General features: G+C 51.7%; 1 protein-coding gene and 1 long non-coding RNA gene across 2 annotated transcripts; both read right to left on the reverse strand.

Annotated features, from left to right (window-relative positions):
- Positions 1-6,187: 6,187 nt before the first annotated feature.
- Positions 6,188-11,888, reverse strand: LOC119941501. Its single transcript, XM_038761975.1, has 8 exons — positions 11,865-11,888; positions 11,724-11,750; positions 10,124-10,147; positions 9,248-9,343; positions 8,996-9,188; positions 7,848-7,951; positions 7,596-7,733; positions 6,188-6,367 (listed from the first exon to the last, which is right to left on the reverse strand). The coding sequence occupies exons 1-8, from the start codon at positions 11,886-11,888 to the stop codon at positions 6,188-6,190; spliced, it is 786 nt and encodes a 261-aa protein (XP_038617903.1).
- A 2,385-nt stretch (positions 11,889-14,273) lies between these two features.
- On the reverse strand, positions 14,274-16,004 carry LOC119921021. Its single transcript, XR_005448454.1, has 3 exons — positions 15,896-16,004; positions 14,521-14,615; positions 14,274-14,402 (listed from the first exon to the last, which is right to left on the reverse strand). It is a non-coding gene; the product is annotated as an uncharacterized LOC119921021 (long non-coding RNA).
- Between the last annotated feature and the right edge of the window lie 4,757 nt (positions 16,005-20,761).

Here is a 20,761-nt window from a genome sequence, read left to right on the forward strand (position 1 = left end):
ACAACCCAAGACCCCCTAGCTTCTCCATTCTTCTCTCCCCCTGCCCATCCATCACCTCACACCCAGTCCCAAGAAGGCCCACATCCCAACAGTGAGACCTCTTCTGGGCCCATGCCGACCCAACACGGGTGGGGGTCAAACCCGAAGCACCCCTTCCCATCCCTGTTTTCTAGGCAACACACTGAAAAATCTGGGAGACCAAAACAGGAATCCAGGTCCATCTGAAGTGTTGACACACATACACACACTCTCTCATTCTCCTCATCTCCCTCACCCCACTTCTTTCCTTTTGTCCGTCAAAACCCTCCTACTCCCCTGGAAAGAGCCCATTACAGATCGGCATAGAGCCGACCTTCAGGAGCCCCTACAGTCCGGGTGATTCCCGGGAAGAGACCGTAGACTAGACTCCACCCTACTCCTTCACTTTACACCTCTCTCCCTAGAGAAATCCTTATCACAAGTTTCTGGGTGGGTGAGGCCGCTTTCTCCAAAGCCAGGGAAATCACCCATTTCTGTAAAGAAGGTGGTTGGATTCGAATGCCAGTCCTCGGTGGCCGATGCTCCCGTCACGCTAGACTGTCCGTGAAACTCATTCCCTGACCCTCGGTCCATCGCTCGACACGAATACCCATCTCAGGCTCGAGTCCCCAGATTTAGTTTTCTGAAACGATGACAAAAATCGACTGGGAACTCGCCCACCTTTCTCCTCACCTTCCGGCACCTTGCCCTTGTCCTCACTGGAAGCGACTGTCAGACCCAGAAAAGTCCCTTTAAAAGAGACCGAGGATGTACAGAGTAACCCTGGAGACAGGACTGTGAGCACCCAGAGATGAGCCCCATCTATAGAATTAAGGGCCCTGGGGCTCCTCAGACCCACAGTCAAGCCGAACAGAGCCAGTTCCCTGCACAGAGCCCCAGTCCCCAGATCCAGATTCTGAATCGACAGTGGCCTCCTCTGCCTCCTTGCTCTCTGTCACAAACCCAACTCTACCTCACCACCTCACTCTCTCTCTCACACACACACACACACACACACACACACACACACACACACAGAATTAACAAAGCCAAACACCTTCCCTTGGTTTCTGTGGTTCTGCCAATCGCATGTTGATGATCCTTGTAGCCATGGAGACTCCAAACCGTCTCTGTCTTGCATACACATTGGCACAAGAGCTGACCACACCATGTAGCTTGTTCCAGGTCCTTCCCCCTGTGGGCACAAATGATGGTGTGATTATGATAGTCAAGCCAATAAGCGTGACACTCCAGGAGTGCCAGGAATCCTGATTTCTGAGGACAACAGCTCACTGTTATTCCTCCTCACCTGCCAGGAGATTTTTGAAGTCCTCCTAAACTCCCGATTCTTCCCAACTGTGTTCCGTGACATGACTGTGGGAGTGGAGTAGATGGCACACTGGCGTAGCTGAAAAGGGAATAGATTTAAAAATAAATGAATAAACCACATTTTTTTACCCTTCAGATTTTCTACAGCATAGCTGATTCCTTCCCCTACGCACCCTCCCGCAACAATAAACTGATTGCTGCAAATACATAAAAGGACAACCCAAGACCCCCTACCTTCTCCATTCTTCTCTCCCCTTGCCCATCTATCACCTCACACCCAGTCCCAAGAAGGCCCGCATTCCAACAATGAGACCTTTTCAGGGCCCATGCCGACCCAACGTGGGTGGAGGTCAAACCCGAAGCACCCCTTCCCATCCCTGATTTCTAGTCAATACACTGAAAAATCTGGGAGACCACAACAGGAACCAGGTCCATCTGAGGTGTTGACACACAGACGCACTCTCTCTCTCATTCTCCTCATCTCCCTCGCCCCGCTTTTTTCCGTTTGTCAATTGAACCCCTCCTACTCCCCCGGAAAGAGCCCATTAGAGATAGGCACAGAGCCGACCTTTGGGAGCCGCTCACGGTCTGGGCGATTCCCGGGAAGAGACCGTGGACTAGAATCCACCCTACTCCTTCACTTTACCCCTCTCTCCCTAGAGAAATCCTTATCACAAGTTTCTGGGCGGGTAAGGCCGCTTTCTTCAAAGCCAGGGAGATCCCCCATTTCTGTACACAAGGCGGTCCGATTCGAATGCTAGTCCTCAGCGGCCGTCACGCTACACTGTCCGTGAAACTCATTCCCTGACCCTCGGTCCATCACTTGACACGGACACCTGTCTCATGTTCGAGTCCCCAGATTTCTTTTTCTGAAACAATGACAAAGTCAAGCGGGAACTCGCCCGCCTTTCTCCTCACCCGGCACCTTACCCTTGTCCTCCCTGGAAGCAACTGTCAGATCCAGAAAAGTCCCTTCAAAAGAGACCAGGGATGTACAGAGGGACCCTGGAGACAGGACTGTGAGCACCCAGAGATGAGCTCCATCCCTTCTTCCCTCCACTTCCATCTTCAACCGCTCACTCTCCACTGGTTCCTTCCCCTCCACCTTCAAACATGCCCATGTCTCTCCCATCCTAAAAAAACCCTCTCTTGACCCCACCTCACCTTCTGGTTCTCGCCCCGTATCCCTCCTACCATTCCTTTCCAAACTCCTTGAACGAGTTGTCTACACGCACTGCCTAGAATTCCTCAACAACAACTCTCTTCTCGACCCCCTCCAGTCTGGCTTCCATCTCCTACATTCCACGGAAACTGCCTTCTCAAAGGTCACCAATGACCTCCTGCTTGCCAAGTCCAACGGCTCATACTCAGTCCTAATCCTCCTCGACCTCTCAGCTGCCTTCGACACTGTGGACCACCCCCTTCTCCTCAACACACTATCTGACCTTGGCTTCACAGACTCCGTCCTCTCCTGGTTCTCCTCCTACCTCTCCGGTCGTTCATTCTCAGTCTCTTTTGGAGGCTCCTCCTCCCCCTCCCATCCTCTTACTGTGGGGGTTCCCCAAGGTTCAGTGCTTGGTCCCCTTCTGTTCTCGATCTACATGCACTCCCTTGGTGACCTCATTCGCTCCCACGGCTTCAGCTATCATCTCTACGCTGATGACACCCAGATCTACATCTCTGCCCCTGCTCTCTCCCCCTCTCTCCAGGCTCGCATCTCTTCCTGCCTTCAGGACATCTCCATCTGGAAGTCTGCCCGCCACCTAAAGCTCAACATGTCGAAGACTGAACTCCTTGTCTTCCCTCCCAAACCTTGCCCTCTCCCTGACTTTCCCATCTCTGTTGACGGCACTACCATCCTTCCTGTCTCACAAGCCCGCAACCTTGGTGTCATCCTCGACTCCTCTCTCTCATTCACCCCTCACATCCAAGCCGTCACCAAAACCTGCGGGTCTCAGCTCCGCAACATTGCCAAGATCCACCCTTTCCTCTCCATCCATACCGCTACCCTGCTCATTCAAGCTCTCATCCTATCCCGTCTGGACTACTGCATCAGCCTTCTCTCTGATCTCCCATCCTCGTGTCTCTCTCCACTTCAATCCATACTTCATGCTGCTGCCCGGATTATCTTTGTCCAGAAACGCTCTGGGCATATTACTCCCCTCCTCAAAAATCTCCAGTGGCTACCAATCAATCTGCGCATCAGGTAGAAACTCCTCACCCTCGGCTTCAAGGCTGTCCATCACCTCGCCCCCTCCTACCTCACCTCCCTTCTCTCCTTCTCCAGCCCAGCCCGCACCCTCCGCTCCTCCACCGCTAATCTCCTCACCGTACCTCGTTCTCGCCTGTCCCGCCATCGACCCCCGGCCCACATCATCCCCCGGGCCTGGAATGCCCTCCCTCTGCCCATCCGCCAAGCTAGCTCTCTTCCTCCCTTCAAGGTCCTGCTGAGAGCTCACCTCCTCCAGGAGGCCTTCCCAGACTGAGCCCCTTCCTTCCTCTCCCCCTCGTCCCCCTCTCCATCCCCCCATCTTACCTCCTTCCCTTCCCCACAGCACCTGTATATGTTTGTACGTATTTATTACTCTATTCATTTTACTTGTACATATCTATTCTATTTATTTTGTTAGTATGTTTGGTTTTGTTCTCTGTCTCCCTCTTTTAGACTGTGAGCCCACTGTTGGGTAGGGACTGTCTCTATATGTTGCCAATTTGTACTTCCCAAGCACTTAGTACAGTGCTCTGCACATAGTAAGCGCTAAATACGATTGATGATGATGATGAGCCCCATCTATAGAATTAAGGGCCCTGGGGCTCCTCAGACCCACAATCGAGCCAAACAGAGCCAATTCCCTGTACAGAGCCGCAGTCCCCAGATCCAGAACCAGATTCTGACTCGGCAGTGGCTTCCTCTGCCTCAACAGTGGCCTCCTCTGTCTCCACGCTCTCTGTCCCAAACCCAACTCTACCTCACCGCCTCAAAACACACTCTTTCTCTCTCACACATACACAAAAAAAGTTTACAAGGCCAAACACCTTCCCTTGTATTCTGCTGTTCTCTCCGTCACATGTTGATGAGACTTGTAGCCACGGAGATTCCAAACGGTCTCTGTACTTCATCCGCATCCGCACAAGAGATGACCACACCGAGTAGATCGTTCCAGGTACTTCCCCCTGTGGGTGCAAATGATGGTGTGATTATGATAGTCAAGGCAATAAGCGTGACACTCCAGGAGTGCCAGGAATCCTGATTTCTGAGGAAAACAACTCACTGTTATTCCTCCTCACCTGCCGGGAGATTTTGGAAGTCTTCCTAAACTCCCGATTCTTCCCGACTGTTCCGTGACATGACCGTGGGAGTGGAGTAGATGGTACACTGGTGTAGCTGAAAAGGGAATAGATTAAAAATAATAATAATAATAAACCACATTTTTTTACCCTTCAGTTTTTCTAAAGCATAGCAGATTCCTTCTCCTATCCACCCCCCCACAACAATAACCCAATTGCTGCAAATACATAAAAGGACAACCCAAGACCCCTAGCTTCTCCATTCTTCTCTCCCTCTGCCCATCCATCACCTCTCACCCAGTCCCAAGAGGGCCCACATCCCAAAGACCAGACCTCTTCAGGGCCCACGCTGACCCAACGTGGGTGGGGGTCAAACCCAAAGCACCCCTTCCCATCCCCATTTTCTAGTCAACACAGTGAAAAATCTGGGAGACCACAACAGGAATCCAGGTCCATCTGATGTGTTGACACACACAGACTCTCTCTCTCTCTCTCTCTCTCTCTCTCTCTCACACACACACACACACACACACACACACACACACACACTCTCCTCATCTCCCTCACCCCGCTTCTTTCCGTTTGTCCGTCGAACCCCTCCTACTCCCCCGGAAAGAGCCTGTTAGAGATCGGCATAGAGCCGACCTTCAGGAGCCACTCACGGTCCGGGCGATTCCCAGGAAGAGACCCTAGACTAGACTCCACCCTACTCCTTCATTTTACCCCTCTCTCCCTAGAGAAATCCTTATCACAAGTTTCTGGGTGGGTGAGGCTGCTTTCCCCAAAGCCAGGGAGATCCCCCATTTCTGTACACAAGGCGGTCCTATTCGAATGCTAGTCCTCAGCGGCTGACGCTCCCGTCACGGTACACTGTCCGTGAAACTCATTCCCTGACCCTCGGTCCGTCACTCGACATGGACACCCATCTCACACTCGAGTCCCCAGATTTCTTTTTCTGAAATGATGACAAAGTCGACCGGGAACTCGCCCGCCTTTCTCCTCACCCGGTACCTTCGCCTTGTCCTTCCTGGAAGTGACTGTCAGACCCAGAAAAGTCCCTTCAAAAGAGACTGAGGATGTACAGAGTGACCCTGGAGACAGGACTGTGAACACCCAGAGATGAGCCCCATCTATAGAATTAAGGGCCCTGGGGCTCCTCAGACCCACAGTCCAGCCAAACAGAACCAGTTCCCTGCACAGAGCCCCAGCCCCCAGATTCAGAACCAGATCCTGAATCGACAGTGGCCTCCTCTGCCTTCATGCTCTCTGTCCCAAACCCAACTCTACCTCACCACCTCAAAAGAACTTTCTCTCTCTCTCTCTCTCACACACACACACACACACACACACACACACACAGAGAATTAACAAAGCCAAACACCTTCCCTTGGATTCTGTGGTTCTGCCAATCGCATGTTGATGATCCTTGTAGCCACAGAGACTCCAAATGGTCTCTGTCTTTCATCCACATTGGCACAAGAGGTGACCACACCAAGTAGCGTGTTCCAGGTCCTTCCCCCTGTGGGCACAAATGATGGTGTGATTATGATAGTCAAGCCAATAAGCGTGACACTCCAGGAGTGCCGGGAATTCTGATTTCTGAGGACAACAGCTCACTGTTATTCCTCCTCACCTGCCAGGAGATTTTGGAAGTCATCCTAAACCCCTGATTCATCCCGACTGTGTTCCGTGACATGACCGTGGGAATGGAGTAGATGGTACACTGGTGTAGCTGAAAAAGGAATAGATTTTTTTTTAAAAAAGAAATAAACCACATTTTTTCCCTTCAGTTTTTCTACAGCATAGCTGATTCCTTCCCCTACCCACCCCCCGAAAAACAATAACCTGATTGCTGCAAATACATAAAAGGACAACCCAAGACCCCCTAGCTTCTCCATTCTTCTCTCTCCCTGCCCATCCATCACCTCACACCCAGTCCCAAGAAGGCCCGCATCCCAACAAGGAGACCTCTTCAGGGCCTGTGCCAACCCAACGTTTGTGGGGGTCAAACCCGAAGCACCCCTTCCCATCCCTGTTTTCTAGTCAACACACTGAAAAATCTGGGAGACCACAACAGGAAGCCAGGTCCATCTGAGGTGTTGACACAAATACACACACACACTCCTCACCTCCCTTGCTCCACTTCTTTCCGTTTGTCCATCGAACCCCTCCTACTCTCCCAGAAAGAGCCCCTTAGAGATCGGCATAGAGCCGACCTTCGGGAGCCGCTCATGGTCTGGGCTATTCCCGGGAAGAGACCGTAGACTAGACTCCACCCTACTCCTTCACTTTACCCCTCTCTCCCTAGAGAAATCCTTATCACAAGTTTCTGGGCGGGTGAGGCTGCTTTCTCCAAAGCCAGGGAGATCCCCCATTTCCCTACAGAAGGCGGTCCAATTCGAATGCTAGTGCTCGGCGGCCGACGCTCCCGACGTCATGCCAGACTGTCTGTGAAACTCATTCCCTGACCCTTGCTCCGTCGCTCGACATGGATACCCATCTCACGCTCGAGTTCCCGGATTTCTTTTTCCAAAACGATGACAAAGTCGACCGGGAACTCGCCCACCTTTCTCCTCACCCGGCACCTTGCCCTTGTCCTCCTTGGGAGCGACTGTCAGACCCAGAAAAGTCCCTTCAAAAGAGACCGAGATGTACAGAGTGACCCTGAAGACAGGACTGTGAGCACCCAGAGATGAGCCCCATCTATAGAATTAAGGGCCCCGGGGCTCCTCAGACCCACAGTCAAGCCAAACAGAGCCAGTTCCCTGCACAGAGCCCCAGTCCCCAGATCCAGAACCAGATTCTGACTCGGCAGTGGCCTCCTCTGTCTCCACGCTCTCTGTCCCAAACCCAACTCTACCTCACCATCTGAAAGCACTCTCTCTCTCTCTCTCTCTCTCACACACACACACACACAAAAAAAAAAACAAACAAACAAACACATCAACGAGGCCAAACACCTTCCCTTGTATTCTGTGGTTCTCCCCATCACATGTTGATGAGCCCTGTAGCCATGGAGACTCCAAACAGTCTCTGTATTTCATCCGCATCAGCAAAAGAGGGGACCACACCAAACAGATCGTTCCAGGGACTTCCTCCTATTGGCACAAATGATGAGGTGATTAAGAGAGTCGAGCCAATGAGAATGACAGTCCAACAGTTCCAGAAATCTGGGTTTCTGATGACAACAGCTCACTGCTATTCCTCCTCACCTGCCTGGGGATTTTGGAAGTCACCCTAGACTCCCAATTCTTCCCGACTGTGTTCTGTGACGGGACCATGGGAGTGGAGAAGAGCTGATGGTTCACTGGTGTAGCTGAAAAGGAAATACATAAAAAAAATTAATTTTTTGACTTCAGTTTTTCTACAGCATAGCTGATTCCGCCCCTATCCCCCCACCACACACACACACACACACACACACACACACACTCTCTCTCTCTCTCACCTGATTGCTGCAAATACATAAAAGGACAACCCAAGACCCCCGAGCTTCTCCATTCTTCTCTCCCCCTGCCCATCCATCATGTCACACCCATTCCCAAGAAGGCCCGCATCCCAACAACGAGACATCTTCTGGGCCCATGCTGACCCAACGTGGGTGGGGGTCAAACCCGAAGCACCCCTTCCCATCCCTGTTTTCAAATCAAACACGCTGAAAAAAAACCTGGGAAACCACAACAGGAAGCCAGGTCCACCTGAGGTGTACACACACACACACACACACACACACACTCTCTCTCTCTCTCTCTCTCTCCCCCTCATTTTCCTCATCTCCCTCCCTCTGCTTCTTTGCGTTTATCCGTCGACCCCCTCCGTCTCCCCTGAAAATAACCCATTAGACATTGGCAGAGAGCTGACCTTCCGGAGCCACTCACAGTCCGGGTGATTCCAGGGAAAAGACCGGACGCTAGACCCCACCCTACTCCTTCACTCGACCCCTTTTTCCCCAGAAAATGCCTAATCGCTACATTCTGGGGTAGCCTTCTCCTGCCTGGAAGTGACTGTCAGACCCAGAAAAGTCCCTTCAAAAGAGACCGAGGATGTACAGAGTGACCCTGGAGACAGGACTGTGAGCACCCAGAGATGAGCCCCATCTATAGAATTAAGGGCCCTGGGGCTCCTCAGACCCACAGTCAGGCCAAACAGAGCCAGTTCCCTGCACAGAGCCCCAGCCCCCAGGATACAGAACCAGATTCTGAATCGACAGTGGCCTCCTCTGCCTCCTTGCTCTCTGTCCCAAACCCAACTCTACCTCACCACCTCAAAACACTCTCTCTCTCTCTCTCTCTCTCACACACACACACACACACACACACACACACACACACACACACACAATATTAACAAAGCCAAACACCTTCCCTTGGATTCTGCGGTTCTGCCCATCGCATGTTGATGATCCTTGTAGCCATGGAGACTCCAAACGGTTTCTGTCTTGCATCCACATTGGCACAAGAGCTGACCACACTGAGTAGCTTGTTCCAGGTCCTTCCCCATGTGGGCACAAATGATGGTGTGATTATGATAGTCAAGCCAATAAGTGTGACACTCTAGGAGTGCCAGGAATCCTGACTTCTGAGGACAACAGCTCCCTGTTATTCCTCCTCACCTGCCAGATTTTGGAAGTCATCCTAAACTCCCGATTCTTCCCGACTGTGTTCCGTGACATGACCGTGGGAGTGGAGTAGATGGCACACTGGCGTAGCTGAAAAGGGAATAGATTTTAAAATAAACAAACCACAATTTTTTACCCTTCAGTTTTTCTACAGCATAGCTGATTCCTTCCCCTACCCACCACCCCACAACAATAAACTGATTGCTACAAATACATAAAACGACAACCCGAGACCCCCTACCTTCTCCATTCTTCTCTGCCCCTGCCCATCTATCGCCTCACACCCAGTCCCAAGAAGGCCCACATCCCAACAATGAGACCTCTTCAGGGCCCATGTGACCCAATGTGGGTGGAGGTCAAACCCAAAGCACCCCTTCCCATCCCTGTTTTCTAGTCAACACACTGAAAAATCTGGGAGACCACAACAGGAATCCAGGTCCATCTGAGGTGTTGACACACATACGCGCACACACACTCTCTCTCTCTCGCTCTCTCATTTCCCTTGCCCCGCTTTTTTCTGTTTGTCCATCAAACCCCTCCTACTCCCCCGGAAAGAGTCCATTAGAGATCGGCATAGAGCCGACCTTCAGGAGCCGCTCACGGTCCGGGCGATTCCCGGGAAGAGACTGTGGACTTGAATCCACCCTACTCCTTCACTTTACCTCTCTCTCCCTAGAGAAATCCTTATCACACATTTCTGGGTGGGTAAGGCCACTTTCTCCAAAGCCAGGGAGATCCCCCATTTCCCTACAGAAGGCGGTCCGATTCGAAAGCTAGTCCTCAGCAGCCGACGCTTCCATCACGCTAGACTGTCTGTGAAACTCATTCCCTGAACCTCGATCCATCTCTCAACACAGATACCCATCTCACGCTCGAGTCCCTGGATTTCTTTTTCTGAAACGAAGACAAAGGCAAGCGGGAACTCGCCCACCCTTCTCCTCACCTGGCACCTGCCCCTTGTCCTCCCTGGAAGCGACTCAGACCCAGAAAAGTCCCTTCAAAAGAGATCAAGGATGTACAGAGTGACCCTGGAGACAGGACTGTGAGCACCCAGAGATGAGCCCCATCTATAGAATTAAGGGCCCTGGGGCGCCTCAGACCCACAGTCAAGCCAAACAGAGCCAGTTCCCTGCACAGAGCCCCAGTCCCCAGATCCAGAACCAGATTCTGACTCGGCAGTGGCTTCTTCTGCCTCCACAGTGGCCTCCTCTGTCTCCACGTTCTCTGTCCAAAACCCAATTCTACCTCACCACCTCAAAACTCTCTCTCTCACTCTCTCTCTCTCTCTCTCACACACACACAGACAGAGAAAAAAAATTAACAAGGCCAAAAAACTTCCCTTGTATTCTGCTGTTCTCCCCATCACATGCTGATGAGACTTGTAGCCACGGAGACTCCAAAAGGTCTCTGCATTTCATCCGCATCGGCACAAGAGGTGACCACACTGAACAGATCGTTCCAGGTACTTCCCCTTACTGGCACAAATGATGGTGTGATTATGATAGTCGAACCAATAAGCGTGACACTCCAGGAGTGCCGGGAATCCTGATTTCTGAGGACAACAGCTCACTGTTATTCCTCCTCACCTGTCAGGAGATTTTTGAAGTCATCCTAGACTCCGGATTCTTCCCCACTGTGTTCTGTGACATGACTGTAGGATGTTGCACCAGCGTAGGTGAAAAGGAAATAGATTAAAAAATTGTTTTGTTACCCTTCAGGTTTTCAACAGCATAGCCGATTCCTCCCCCTGCCCCCCAACCGCACACACACACACACACACCCACCCATCACCTGATTGCTGCAAACACGTGCAAGGACAACCCAAGACACCCTAGCTTCTCCATTCTTCTCTCCCCCGCCCATCAATCACCTCACATCCAGTCCCAAGACGGCCTTCGGGAGCCACTCACGGTCCGGGCAATTCCCGGGAAAAGACTGGATGCTCGACGTCACCCTACTCCTTCACTCCACCCCTCTCTCCGCAGAAAAAGCCTAATCGCTACATTCTAGGGTAACCTTCTCCTCCCCGGAAGTGACTGTCAGACCCAGAAAAGTCCCTTCAAAAGAGACTGAGGATGTACAGAGTGACCCTGGAGACAGGACTGTGAGCACCCAGAGATGAGCCCCATCTATAGAATTAAGGGCCCTGGGGCTCCTCAGACCCCCAGTCAAGCCAAACAGAACCAGTTCCCTGCACAGAGCCCCAGCCCCCAGATCCAGATTCGACAGTGGCCTCCTCTGCCTCCACGCTCTCTGTCCCAAACCCAACTCTACCTCACCACCTCAGAACACACTTGCTCTCTCTCTCTCACACACACACACACACACACACACACACACACACACAAAAGCCAAACACCTTCCCTTGAATTCTGTGGTTCTGCCCATTGCAGGTTGATGACCCCTGTAGCCATGGAGACTCCAAACAGTCTCTGTCTTTCATCCACATTGGCACAAGAAGTGACCACACCATGTAGCGTGTTCCAGGTCCTTCCCCCTGTGGGCACAAATGATGGTGTGATTATGATAGTCAAGCCGTTAAGCGTGACACTCCAGGAGTGCTGGGAGTCCTGATTTCTGAGGACAACAGCTCACTGTTATTCCTCCTCACCTGCCAGGAGATTTTGGAAGTCATCCTAAACTCCCAATTCTTCCCGACTGTGTTCCGTGACATGACCGTGGGAGGGGACTAGATGGTACACTGCTGTGGCTGAAAAGGGAATAGATTAAACAAAAACAAACAAATAAAAATAAGTGAACCGCTTTTTTTACCCTTCAGTTTTTCTACAGCATAGCTGATTCCTTCCCCCTACCAACCCCCACACAACAATAACCTGATTGCTGCAAATACATAAAAGGACAACCCAAGACCCCCTAGCTTCTCCATTCTTCTCTCCCCCTGCCCATCCATCACCTCACACCCAGTCCCAAGAAGGCCCACATCCCAACAATGAGACCTCTTCAGGGCCCATGCCGACCCAACGTGGGTGGGGGTCAAACCTGAAGCACCCCTTCTCATCCCTGTTTTCTAGTCACACTGAAAAATCTGGAAGACCAAAACAGGAATCCAGGTCCATCTGAGGTGTTCACACACACACACACACTCACTCTCCCCTCATCTCCCTCGCCTCGCTTCTTTCCGTTGGTCCATTGAACCCCTCCTACTCCCCCGGAAAGAGCTTGTTAGAGATCAGCATAGAGCCGACCTTTGGGAGCCGCTCGCGTTCCGGGTGATTCCCTGAGACTGTAGACTAGACTCCACCCTACTCCTTCACTGTACACCTCTCTCCCTAGAGAAATCCTTATCACATGTTTCTGGGCGGGTAAGACCGCTTTCTCCAAAGTCAGGGAGATCCCCCATTTCCCTACAGAAGGCGGTCCGACTCGAATGCTAGTCCTCGGTTGCCAACGCTCCTGACATCACGCCAGACTGTCCGTGAAAATCGTTCCATGACCCTCGATCTGTCGCTTGACACGGATACTCATCTCACGCTCGAGTCCCCAGATTTCTTTTTCTGAAATGATGACAAGGTCAAGCGAGAACTCGCCCGCCTTTCTCCTCCCCCGGCACCTTCTCCTTGTCCTCCCTGGAAGCGACTGTCAGCCCCAGAAAAGTCCCTTCAAAAGAGACCGAGGATGTACAGAGTGACCCTGGAGACAGGACTGTGAGCACCCAGAGATGAGCCCCACCTATAGAATTAAGGGCCCCGGGGCTCCTCAGACCCACAGTCAAGCCAAACAGAGCCAGTTCCCTGCACAGAGCCCCAGTCTCCAGATCCAGAACGAGATTCTGACTCGGCAGTGGCTTCCTCTGCCTCCACAGTGGCCTCCTCTGCCTCCACGCTCTCTGTCCCAAACCCAACTCTACCTCACCACCTCAAAACACTCTCTCTCTGTCTCTCACACACAATAAAAATTTACAAGGCCAAACACCTTCCCTTGTATTCTGCTGTTCTCCCCATCACATGTTGATGAGACCTGTAGCCATGGAGACTCCAAACGGCCTCTGTATTTTATCCGTGTCGGCACAAGAGGTGACCACACCAAATCGATTGTTCCAGGTACTTCCCCCTATTGGCACAAATGATGGGGTGATTAAGAGAGTCGAGCCAATAAGCATGACACTCCAGGAGTGCCAGGAATCCTAATTTCTGAGGACAACAGCTCCCTGTTATTCCTCCTCACCTGTCAGGAGATTTTGGAAGTCATCCTAGACTCCAGATTCTTCCCCACTCTGTTCTGTGACGTGACCGTGGGAGGGGAGAAGAGCTGATGGTGAGCCGGTGAAGCTGAAAAGGAAATAGGTTAAAAAATTGTTTTGTTACCCTTCAGTTTTGACAGCATAGCCGATTCTCTCCCACCCCCCACCAGACACACACACACACACACACACACACACACACACACACACTCTCTCTCTCCCCCCCCCCCCCCATTCTCATCTCCCTCCCTCTGCTTCTTTGCATTTATCAGTCGACCCACTCTGTCTCCCCTGGAGAGAACCCATTAGACATCGGCAGAGAGTGGACCTTGGGGAGCCACTCATGGTCTGGGCGATTCCCAGGAAAAGACTGGATGCTAGACTCCACCCTACTCCTTCACTCGACCCCTCTATCCCCAGAAAAAGCCTAAATTGCTACATTCTAGGCTAGCCTTCTCCTTCCTGGAAGTGACTGTCACACCCAGAATAGTCCCTTCAAAAGAGACCGAGGATGTACAGAGTGACCCTGGAGACAGGACTGTGAGCACCCAGAGATGAGCCCCATCTATAGAATTAAGGGCCCTGGGGCTCCTCAGACCCACAGTCAAGCCAAACAGAACCAGTTCCCTGCACAGAGCCCCAGCTCCCATATCCAGAACCTGAATCGACAGTGGCCTCCTCTGCCTCCATGCTCTCTGTCCCAAACCCAACTCTACCTCACCACCTCAAAACACTCTCTCTCTCTCTCTCTCTCACACACACACACACACACACACACACACACACACACAGAATTAACAAAGCCAAACACCTTCCCTTGGATTCTGTGGTTCTGCCCATCACATGTTGATGATCCTTGTAGCCATGGAGACTCCAACGGTCTCTGTCTTTCATCCACATTGGCACAAGAGTTGACCGCACTGAGTAGCGTGTTCCAGGTCCTTCCCCCTGTGGGCACAAATGATGGTGTGATTATGATAGTCAAGCCAATAAGCATGACACTCCAGGAGTGCCGGGAATCCCGAATTCTGAGGACAACAGCTCACTGTTATTCCTCCTTACCTACCAGGAAATTTTGGAAGTCATCCTAAACTCCCGATTCTTCCCGACTGTGTTCCATGACACGACCATGGGAGTGGAGTTGATGGTACACTGGTGTAGCTGAAAAAGGAATAGATTTTTTTTTTAATTAAATAAATCACATTTGTTGAACCTTCAGTTTTTCTACAGCATAGCTGATTCCTTCCCCTACCCACCCCCCGAAAAACAATAACCTGATTGCTGCAAATACATAAAAGGACAACCCAAGACCCCCTAGCTTCTCCATTCTTCTCTCCCCAGGCCCATCCATCACCTCACACCCAGTCCCAGGAAGGCCCGCATCCCAACAATGAGACGTCTTCAGGGCCCATGCCGACCCAACGTGGGTGGGGGTCAAACCTGAAGCACCCCTTCTCATCCCTGTTTTCTAGTCAACACACTGAAAAATCTGGGAGACCAAAACAGGAATCCAGGTCCATCTCAGGTGTTCACACACACACACACACACACACACACACACACACACACACACACACACACACTCTCTCTCTCTCTCTCTCTCTCCCCTCATCTCCCTTGCCCTGCTTCTTTCCGTTGGTCCGTCAAACCCCTCCTACTCCCCCGGAAAGAGCCCATTAGAGATCGGCATAGAGCCGACCTTTGGGAGCTGCTCGCATTCTGGGTGATTCCCTGAAAGAGAATGTAGACTAGACTCCACCCTACTCCTTCACTGTACCCCTCTCTCCCTAGAGAAATCCTTATCACAAGTTTCTGGGCGGGTAAGGCCGCTTTCTCCAAAGCCAGGGAGATCCCCCATTTCCCTACAGAAGGCGGTCCGATTCGAATGCTAGTCCTCGGTTGCCAACGCTCCTGACATCACGTCAAACTGTCCATGAAACTCGTTCCATGACCCTCGATCTGTCTCCTGACATGGATACCCATCTCACGCTCGAGTCCCCAGATTTCTTTTTCTGAAATGATGACAAGGTCAAGCGAGAACTTACCCGCCTTTCTCCTCCCCCGGCACCTTCTCCTTGTCCTCCCTGGAAGCGACTGTCAGACCCAGAAAAGTCCCTTCAAAAGAGACTGAGGATGTACAGAGTGACCCTGGAGACAGGACTGTGAGCACCCAGAGATGAGTCCCATCTATAGAATTAAGGGCCCCGGGGCTCCTCAGACCCACAGTCAAGCCAAACAGAGCCAGTTCCCTGCACAGAGTCCCAGCCCCCAGATCCAGATTCTGAATCGACAGTGGCCTCCTTTGCCTCCATGCTTTCTGTCCCAAACCCAACACTTCCTCACCACCTCAAAACACACTCTCTCTCTCTCTCTCTCACACACACACACACACACACACACACACACACACACACACACACAGAATGAACAAAGCCAAACACCTTCCCTTGGTTTCTGTGGTTCTGCCCATCACATGTTGATGATCCTTGTAGCCATGGAGACTCCAAACGGTCTCTGTCTTGCATCCACATTGGCACAAGAGCTGACCACACTGAGTAGCTTGTTCCAGGTCCTTCCCCCTGTGGGCACAAATGATGGTGTGATTATGATAGTCAAGCCAATAAGCGTGACACTCCAGGAGTGCTGGGAGTCCTGATTTCTGAGGACAACAGCTCACTGTTATTCCTCCTCACCTGCCAGGAGATTTTGGAAGTCCTCCTAAACTCCCGATTCTTCCCGATTGTGTTCCGTGACATGACCGTGGGAGTGGAGTAGATGGTACACTGGTGTAGCTGAAAAGGGAATAGATTTAAAAATAAACCACATTTTTTACCCTTCAGTTTTTCTACAGCATAGCTGATTCCTTCCCCTACCCACCCACCCCACAACAATGAACTGATTGCTGCAAATACATAAAAGGACAACCCAAGACCCCCTACCTTCTCCATTCTTCTCTGCCCCTGCCCATCCATCACCTCACACCCAGGCCCAAGAAGGCCCGCATTCCAACAATGAGACCTCTTCAGGGCCCATGCTGACCCAACGTGGGTGGGGGTCAAACCCAAAGCACCCCTTCCCATCCCTGATTTCTAGTCAATACACTGAAAAATCTGGGAGACCACAACAGGAATCCAGGTCCATCTGAGGTGTTGACACACATACACACACACTCTCTCATTCTCCTCATCTCCCTTGCCCCGCTTTTTTCCGTTTGTCTGTCGAACCCCTCCTACTCCCCCTGAAAGAGCCCGTTAGAGATCGGCATAGAGCCGACCTTTGGGAGCCACTCGCGTTCCGGGTGATTCCCTGAGACTAAAGACTAGACTCCACCCTACTCCTTCACTTTACCCCTCTCTCCCTAGAGAAATCCTTAACACAAGTTTCTGGGCAGGTAAGGCCACTTTCTTCAAAGCCAGGGAGATCCCCCATTTCTGTACAGAAGGCGGTCTGATTCGAATGCTAGTCCTCGGCGGCCGATGCTCCCGTCACACTAGACTGTCCGTGAAACTCATTCCCTGACCCTCCATCCGTCACTCGACACGGATACCCATCTCACGTTCGAGTCCTCGGATTTCTTTTTCTGAAACAAAGTCAAGCGGGAACTCGCCCGCCTTTCTCCTCACCTGGCACCTTCTCCTTGTCCTCCCTGGAAATGACTGTCAGACCCAGAAAAGTCCCTTCAAAAGAGACCGAGGATGTACAGAGTGACCCTGGAGACAGGACTGTGAGCACCCAGAGATGAGCCCCATCTATAGAATTAAGGGCCCTGGGGCGCCTCAGACCCACAGTCAAGCCAAACAGAGCCAGTTCCCTGCACAGAGCCCCAGTCCCCAGATCCAGAACCAGATTCTGACTCGACAGTGGCTTCCTCTGCCTCAACAGTGGCCTCCTCTGCCTCCACTCTCTCTGTTCCAAACCCAACTCTACCTCACCGCCTCAAAACACACGCTCTCACACACACACACACACACACACTCTCTCTCACACACACACACACACACACACACACAGAGAAAAAAAAATTAACAAGGCCAAAAAACTTCCCTTGTATTCTGCTGTTCTCCCCATCACATGTTGATGAGACTTGTAGCCACGGAGACTCCAAAAGGTCTCTGCATTTCATCCGCATCGGCACAGGAGGTGACCACACTGAACAGATCATTGCAGGTACTTCCCCTTATTGGCACAAATGATGGGGTGATTAAGAGAGTCGAGCCAATAAGCATGACACTCCAGGAGTGCCAGGAACCCAGATTCCTGAGGACAATGGCTCACTGTTATTCCTCCTCACCTGTCAGGAGATTTTGGAAGTCATCCTAGACTCTGGATTCTTCCCCACTGTGTTCTGTGACGTGACTGTAGGACGTTGCGCCAGTGTAGGTGAAAAGGAAATAGATTAAAAAATTGTTTTGTTACCCTTCAGTTTTTCGACAGCATAGCCGATTCCTCCCCCTGCCCCCCGACCGCACAGACACAGACACACACACACACACACACACACACCCCATCACCTGATTGCTGCAAACACGTGCAAGGACAACCCAAGACACCCTAGCTTCTCCATTCTTCTCTCGCCCTGCCCATCAATCACCTCACATCCATTCCCAAGATGGCCTTCGGGAGCCACTCACGGTCCGGGCAATTCCCGGGAAAAGACTGGATGCTCGACGCCACCCTACTCCTTCACTCCACCCCTCTCTCCGCAGAAAAAGCCTAATCGCTACATTCTAGGGTAACCTTCTCCTCCCCGGAAGTGACTGTCAGACCCAGAAAAGTCCCTACAAAAGAGACTGAGGATGTACAGAGTGACCCTGGAGACAGGACTGTGAGCACCCAGAGATGAGCCCCATCTATGGAATTAAGGGCCCTGGGGCTCCTCAGACCCACAGTCAAGCCAAACAGAACCAGTTCCCTGCACAGAGCCCGAGCCCCAGCCCCCAGATTCGACAGTGGCCTCCTCTGCCTCCACGCTCTCTGTCCCAAACCCAACTCTACCTCACCACCTCAAAACACACTTGCTCTCTCTCTCTCACACACACACACACACACACACACACACACACACACGCCAAACACCTTCCCTTGAATTCTGTGGTTCTGCCCATTGCAGGTTGATGATCCCTGTAGCCATGGAGACTCCAAACGGTCTCTGTCTTTCATCCACATTGGCACAAGAAGTAACCACACCACGTAGCTTGTTCCAGGTCCTTCCCCCTGTGGGCACAAATGATGGTGTGATTATGATAGTCAAGCCATTAAGCATGACACTCCAGGAGTGCTGGGAGTCCTGATTTCTGAGGACAACAGCTCACTGTTATTCCTCCTTACCTGTCAGGAGATTTTGGAAGTCATCCTAAACTCCCAATTCTTCCCAACTGTGTTCCATGACATGACCGTGGGAGTGGACTAGATGGTACACTGCTGTAGCTGAAAAGGGAATAGATTAAACAAAAACAAACAAATAAGTGAACCACTTTTTTTACCCTTCAGTTTTTCTACAGCATAGCTGATTCCTTCCCCCTATCAACCCCCGCCCCCCACCCCGCCCCACAACAATAACCTGATTGCTGCAAATACAGAAAAGGACAACCCAAGACCCCCTAGCTTCTCCATTCTTCTCTCCCCCTGCCCATCCATCACCTCACACCCAGTCCCAAGAAGACGCGCATCCCAACAATGAGACCTCTTCAGGGCCCATGCCGACCCAACGTGCGTGGGGGTCAAACCTGAAGCACCCCTTCTCATCCCTGTTTTCTAGTCAACACACTGAAAAATCTGGAAGATCAAAACAGGAATCCAGGTCCATCTGAGGTGTTCACACACACACACACACACATAAATACTCTCCTCATCTCCCTCGCCCCGCTTCTTTCCGTTTGTCCGTCAAACCCCTCCTACTCCCCCGGAAAGAGCCCGTTAGAGATCGGCATAGAGCCGACCTTTGGGAGCCGCTCGCGTTCCGGGTGATTCCCTGAAAGAGACTATAGACTAGACTCCACCCTACTCCTTCACTTTACCCCTCTCTCCCTAGAGAAATCCTTATCACATGTTTCTGGGCGGGTAAGACCACTTTCTCCAAAGCCAGGGAGATCCCCCATTTCCCTACAGAAGGCGGTCCGACTCGAATGCTAGTCCTTGGTTGCCAACGCTCCTGACATCACGCCAGACTGTCCGTGAAAATCGTTCCGTGACCCTCGATCTGTCGCTTGACACGGATACCCATCTCATGCTTGAGTCCCCAGATTTCTTTTTCTGAAATGGTGACAAGGTCAAGCGAGAACTCGCCCGCCTTTCTCCTCCCCCAGCACCTTCTCCTTGTCCTCCCTGGAAGCGACTGTCAGCCCCAGAAAAGTCCCTTCAAGAGAGACCGAGGATGTACAGAGTGACCCTGGAGACAGGACTGTGAGCACCCAGAGATGAGCCCCATCTATAGAATTAAGGGCCCTGGGGCTCCTCAGACCCACAGTCAGGCCAAACAGAGCCAGTTCCCTGCACAGAGCCCCAGCCCCCAGAGCCAGAACCAGATTCTGAATCGACAGTGGCCTCCTCTGCCTCCTTGCTTTCTGTCCCAAACCCAACTCTTCCTCACCACCTCAAAACACTCTCTCTCTCTCTCTCTCACACACACACACACACACACACACACACACACACACACACACACACACAGAGAATTAACAGAGCCAAACACCTTCCCTTGGTTTCTGTGGTTCTGCCCATCACATGTTGATGATCCTTGTAGCCAGGGAGACTCCAAACGGTCTCTGTCTTGCATCCACATTGGCACAAGAGCTGACCACACCGAGTAGCTTGTTCCAGATCCTTCCCCCTGTGGGCACAAATGATGGTATGATTATGATAGTCAAGCCAATAAGCGTGACACTCCAGGAGTGCCAGGAATCCTGATTTCTGAGGACAACAGCTCACTGTTATTCCTTCTCACCTGCCAGGAAATTTTTGAAGTCCTCCTAAACTCGCGATTCTTCCCGACTGTGTTCTGTGACGTGACCGTGGGAGTGGAGTAGATGGCACACTGGTGTAGCTGAAAAGGGAATAGATTTAAAAATAAATAAACCACATTTTTTACCCTTCAGTTTTTCGACAGCACATCTGATTCCTTCCCCCGCCCACCCACCCCACAACAATAAACTGATTGCTGCAAATACATAAAAGGAGAACCCAGGATGCCCTACCTTCTCCATTCTTCTCCTCCCCCTGCCCATCCATCACCTCACACCCAGGCCCAAGGCGGCCCGCATTCCAACAATGAGACCTCTTCAGGGCCCATGCTGACCCAACGTGGGTGG

The sequence above is a fragment of the Tachyglossus aculeatus genome, chromosome 2, assembly GCF_015852505.1.
Source record: "Tachyglossus aculeatus isolate mTacAcu1 chromosome 2, mTacAcu1.pri, whole genome shotgun sequence".
NCBI lineage: Eukaryota > Metazoa > Chordata > Mammalia > Monotremata > Tachyglossidae > Tachyglossus > Tachyglossus aculeatus.

Coding starts and splice junctions, on each gene's coding strand:
- LOC119941501 (XM_038761975.1), bottom strand. CDS start 11,888: ATGACTTCCAAAATCTCCTGGCAG. Junction 9,344..10,123: donor AGAAATCCAGGGACTCGAGC/GTGAGATGGGTA, acceptor TTCCCTTTTCAG/CTACGCCAGTGTGCCATCTA. Junction 7,734..7,847: donor CTTCCAAAATCCCCAGGCAG/GTGAGGAGGAAT, acceptor TTGTGCCAATAG/GAGGAAGTCCCTGGAACGAT.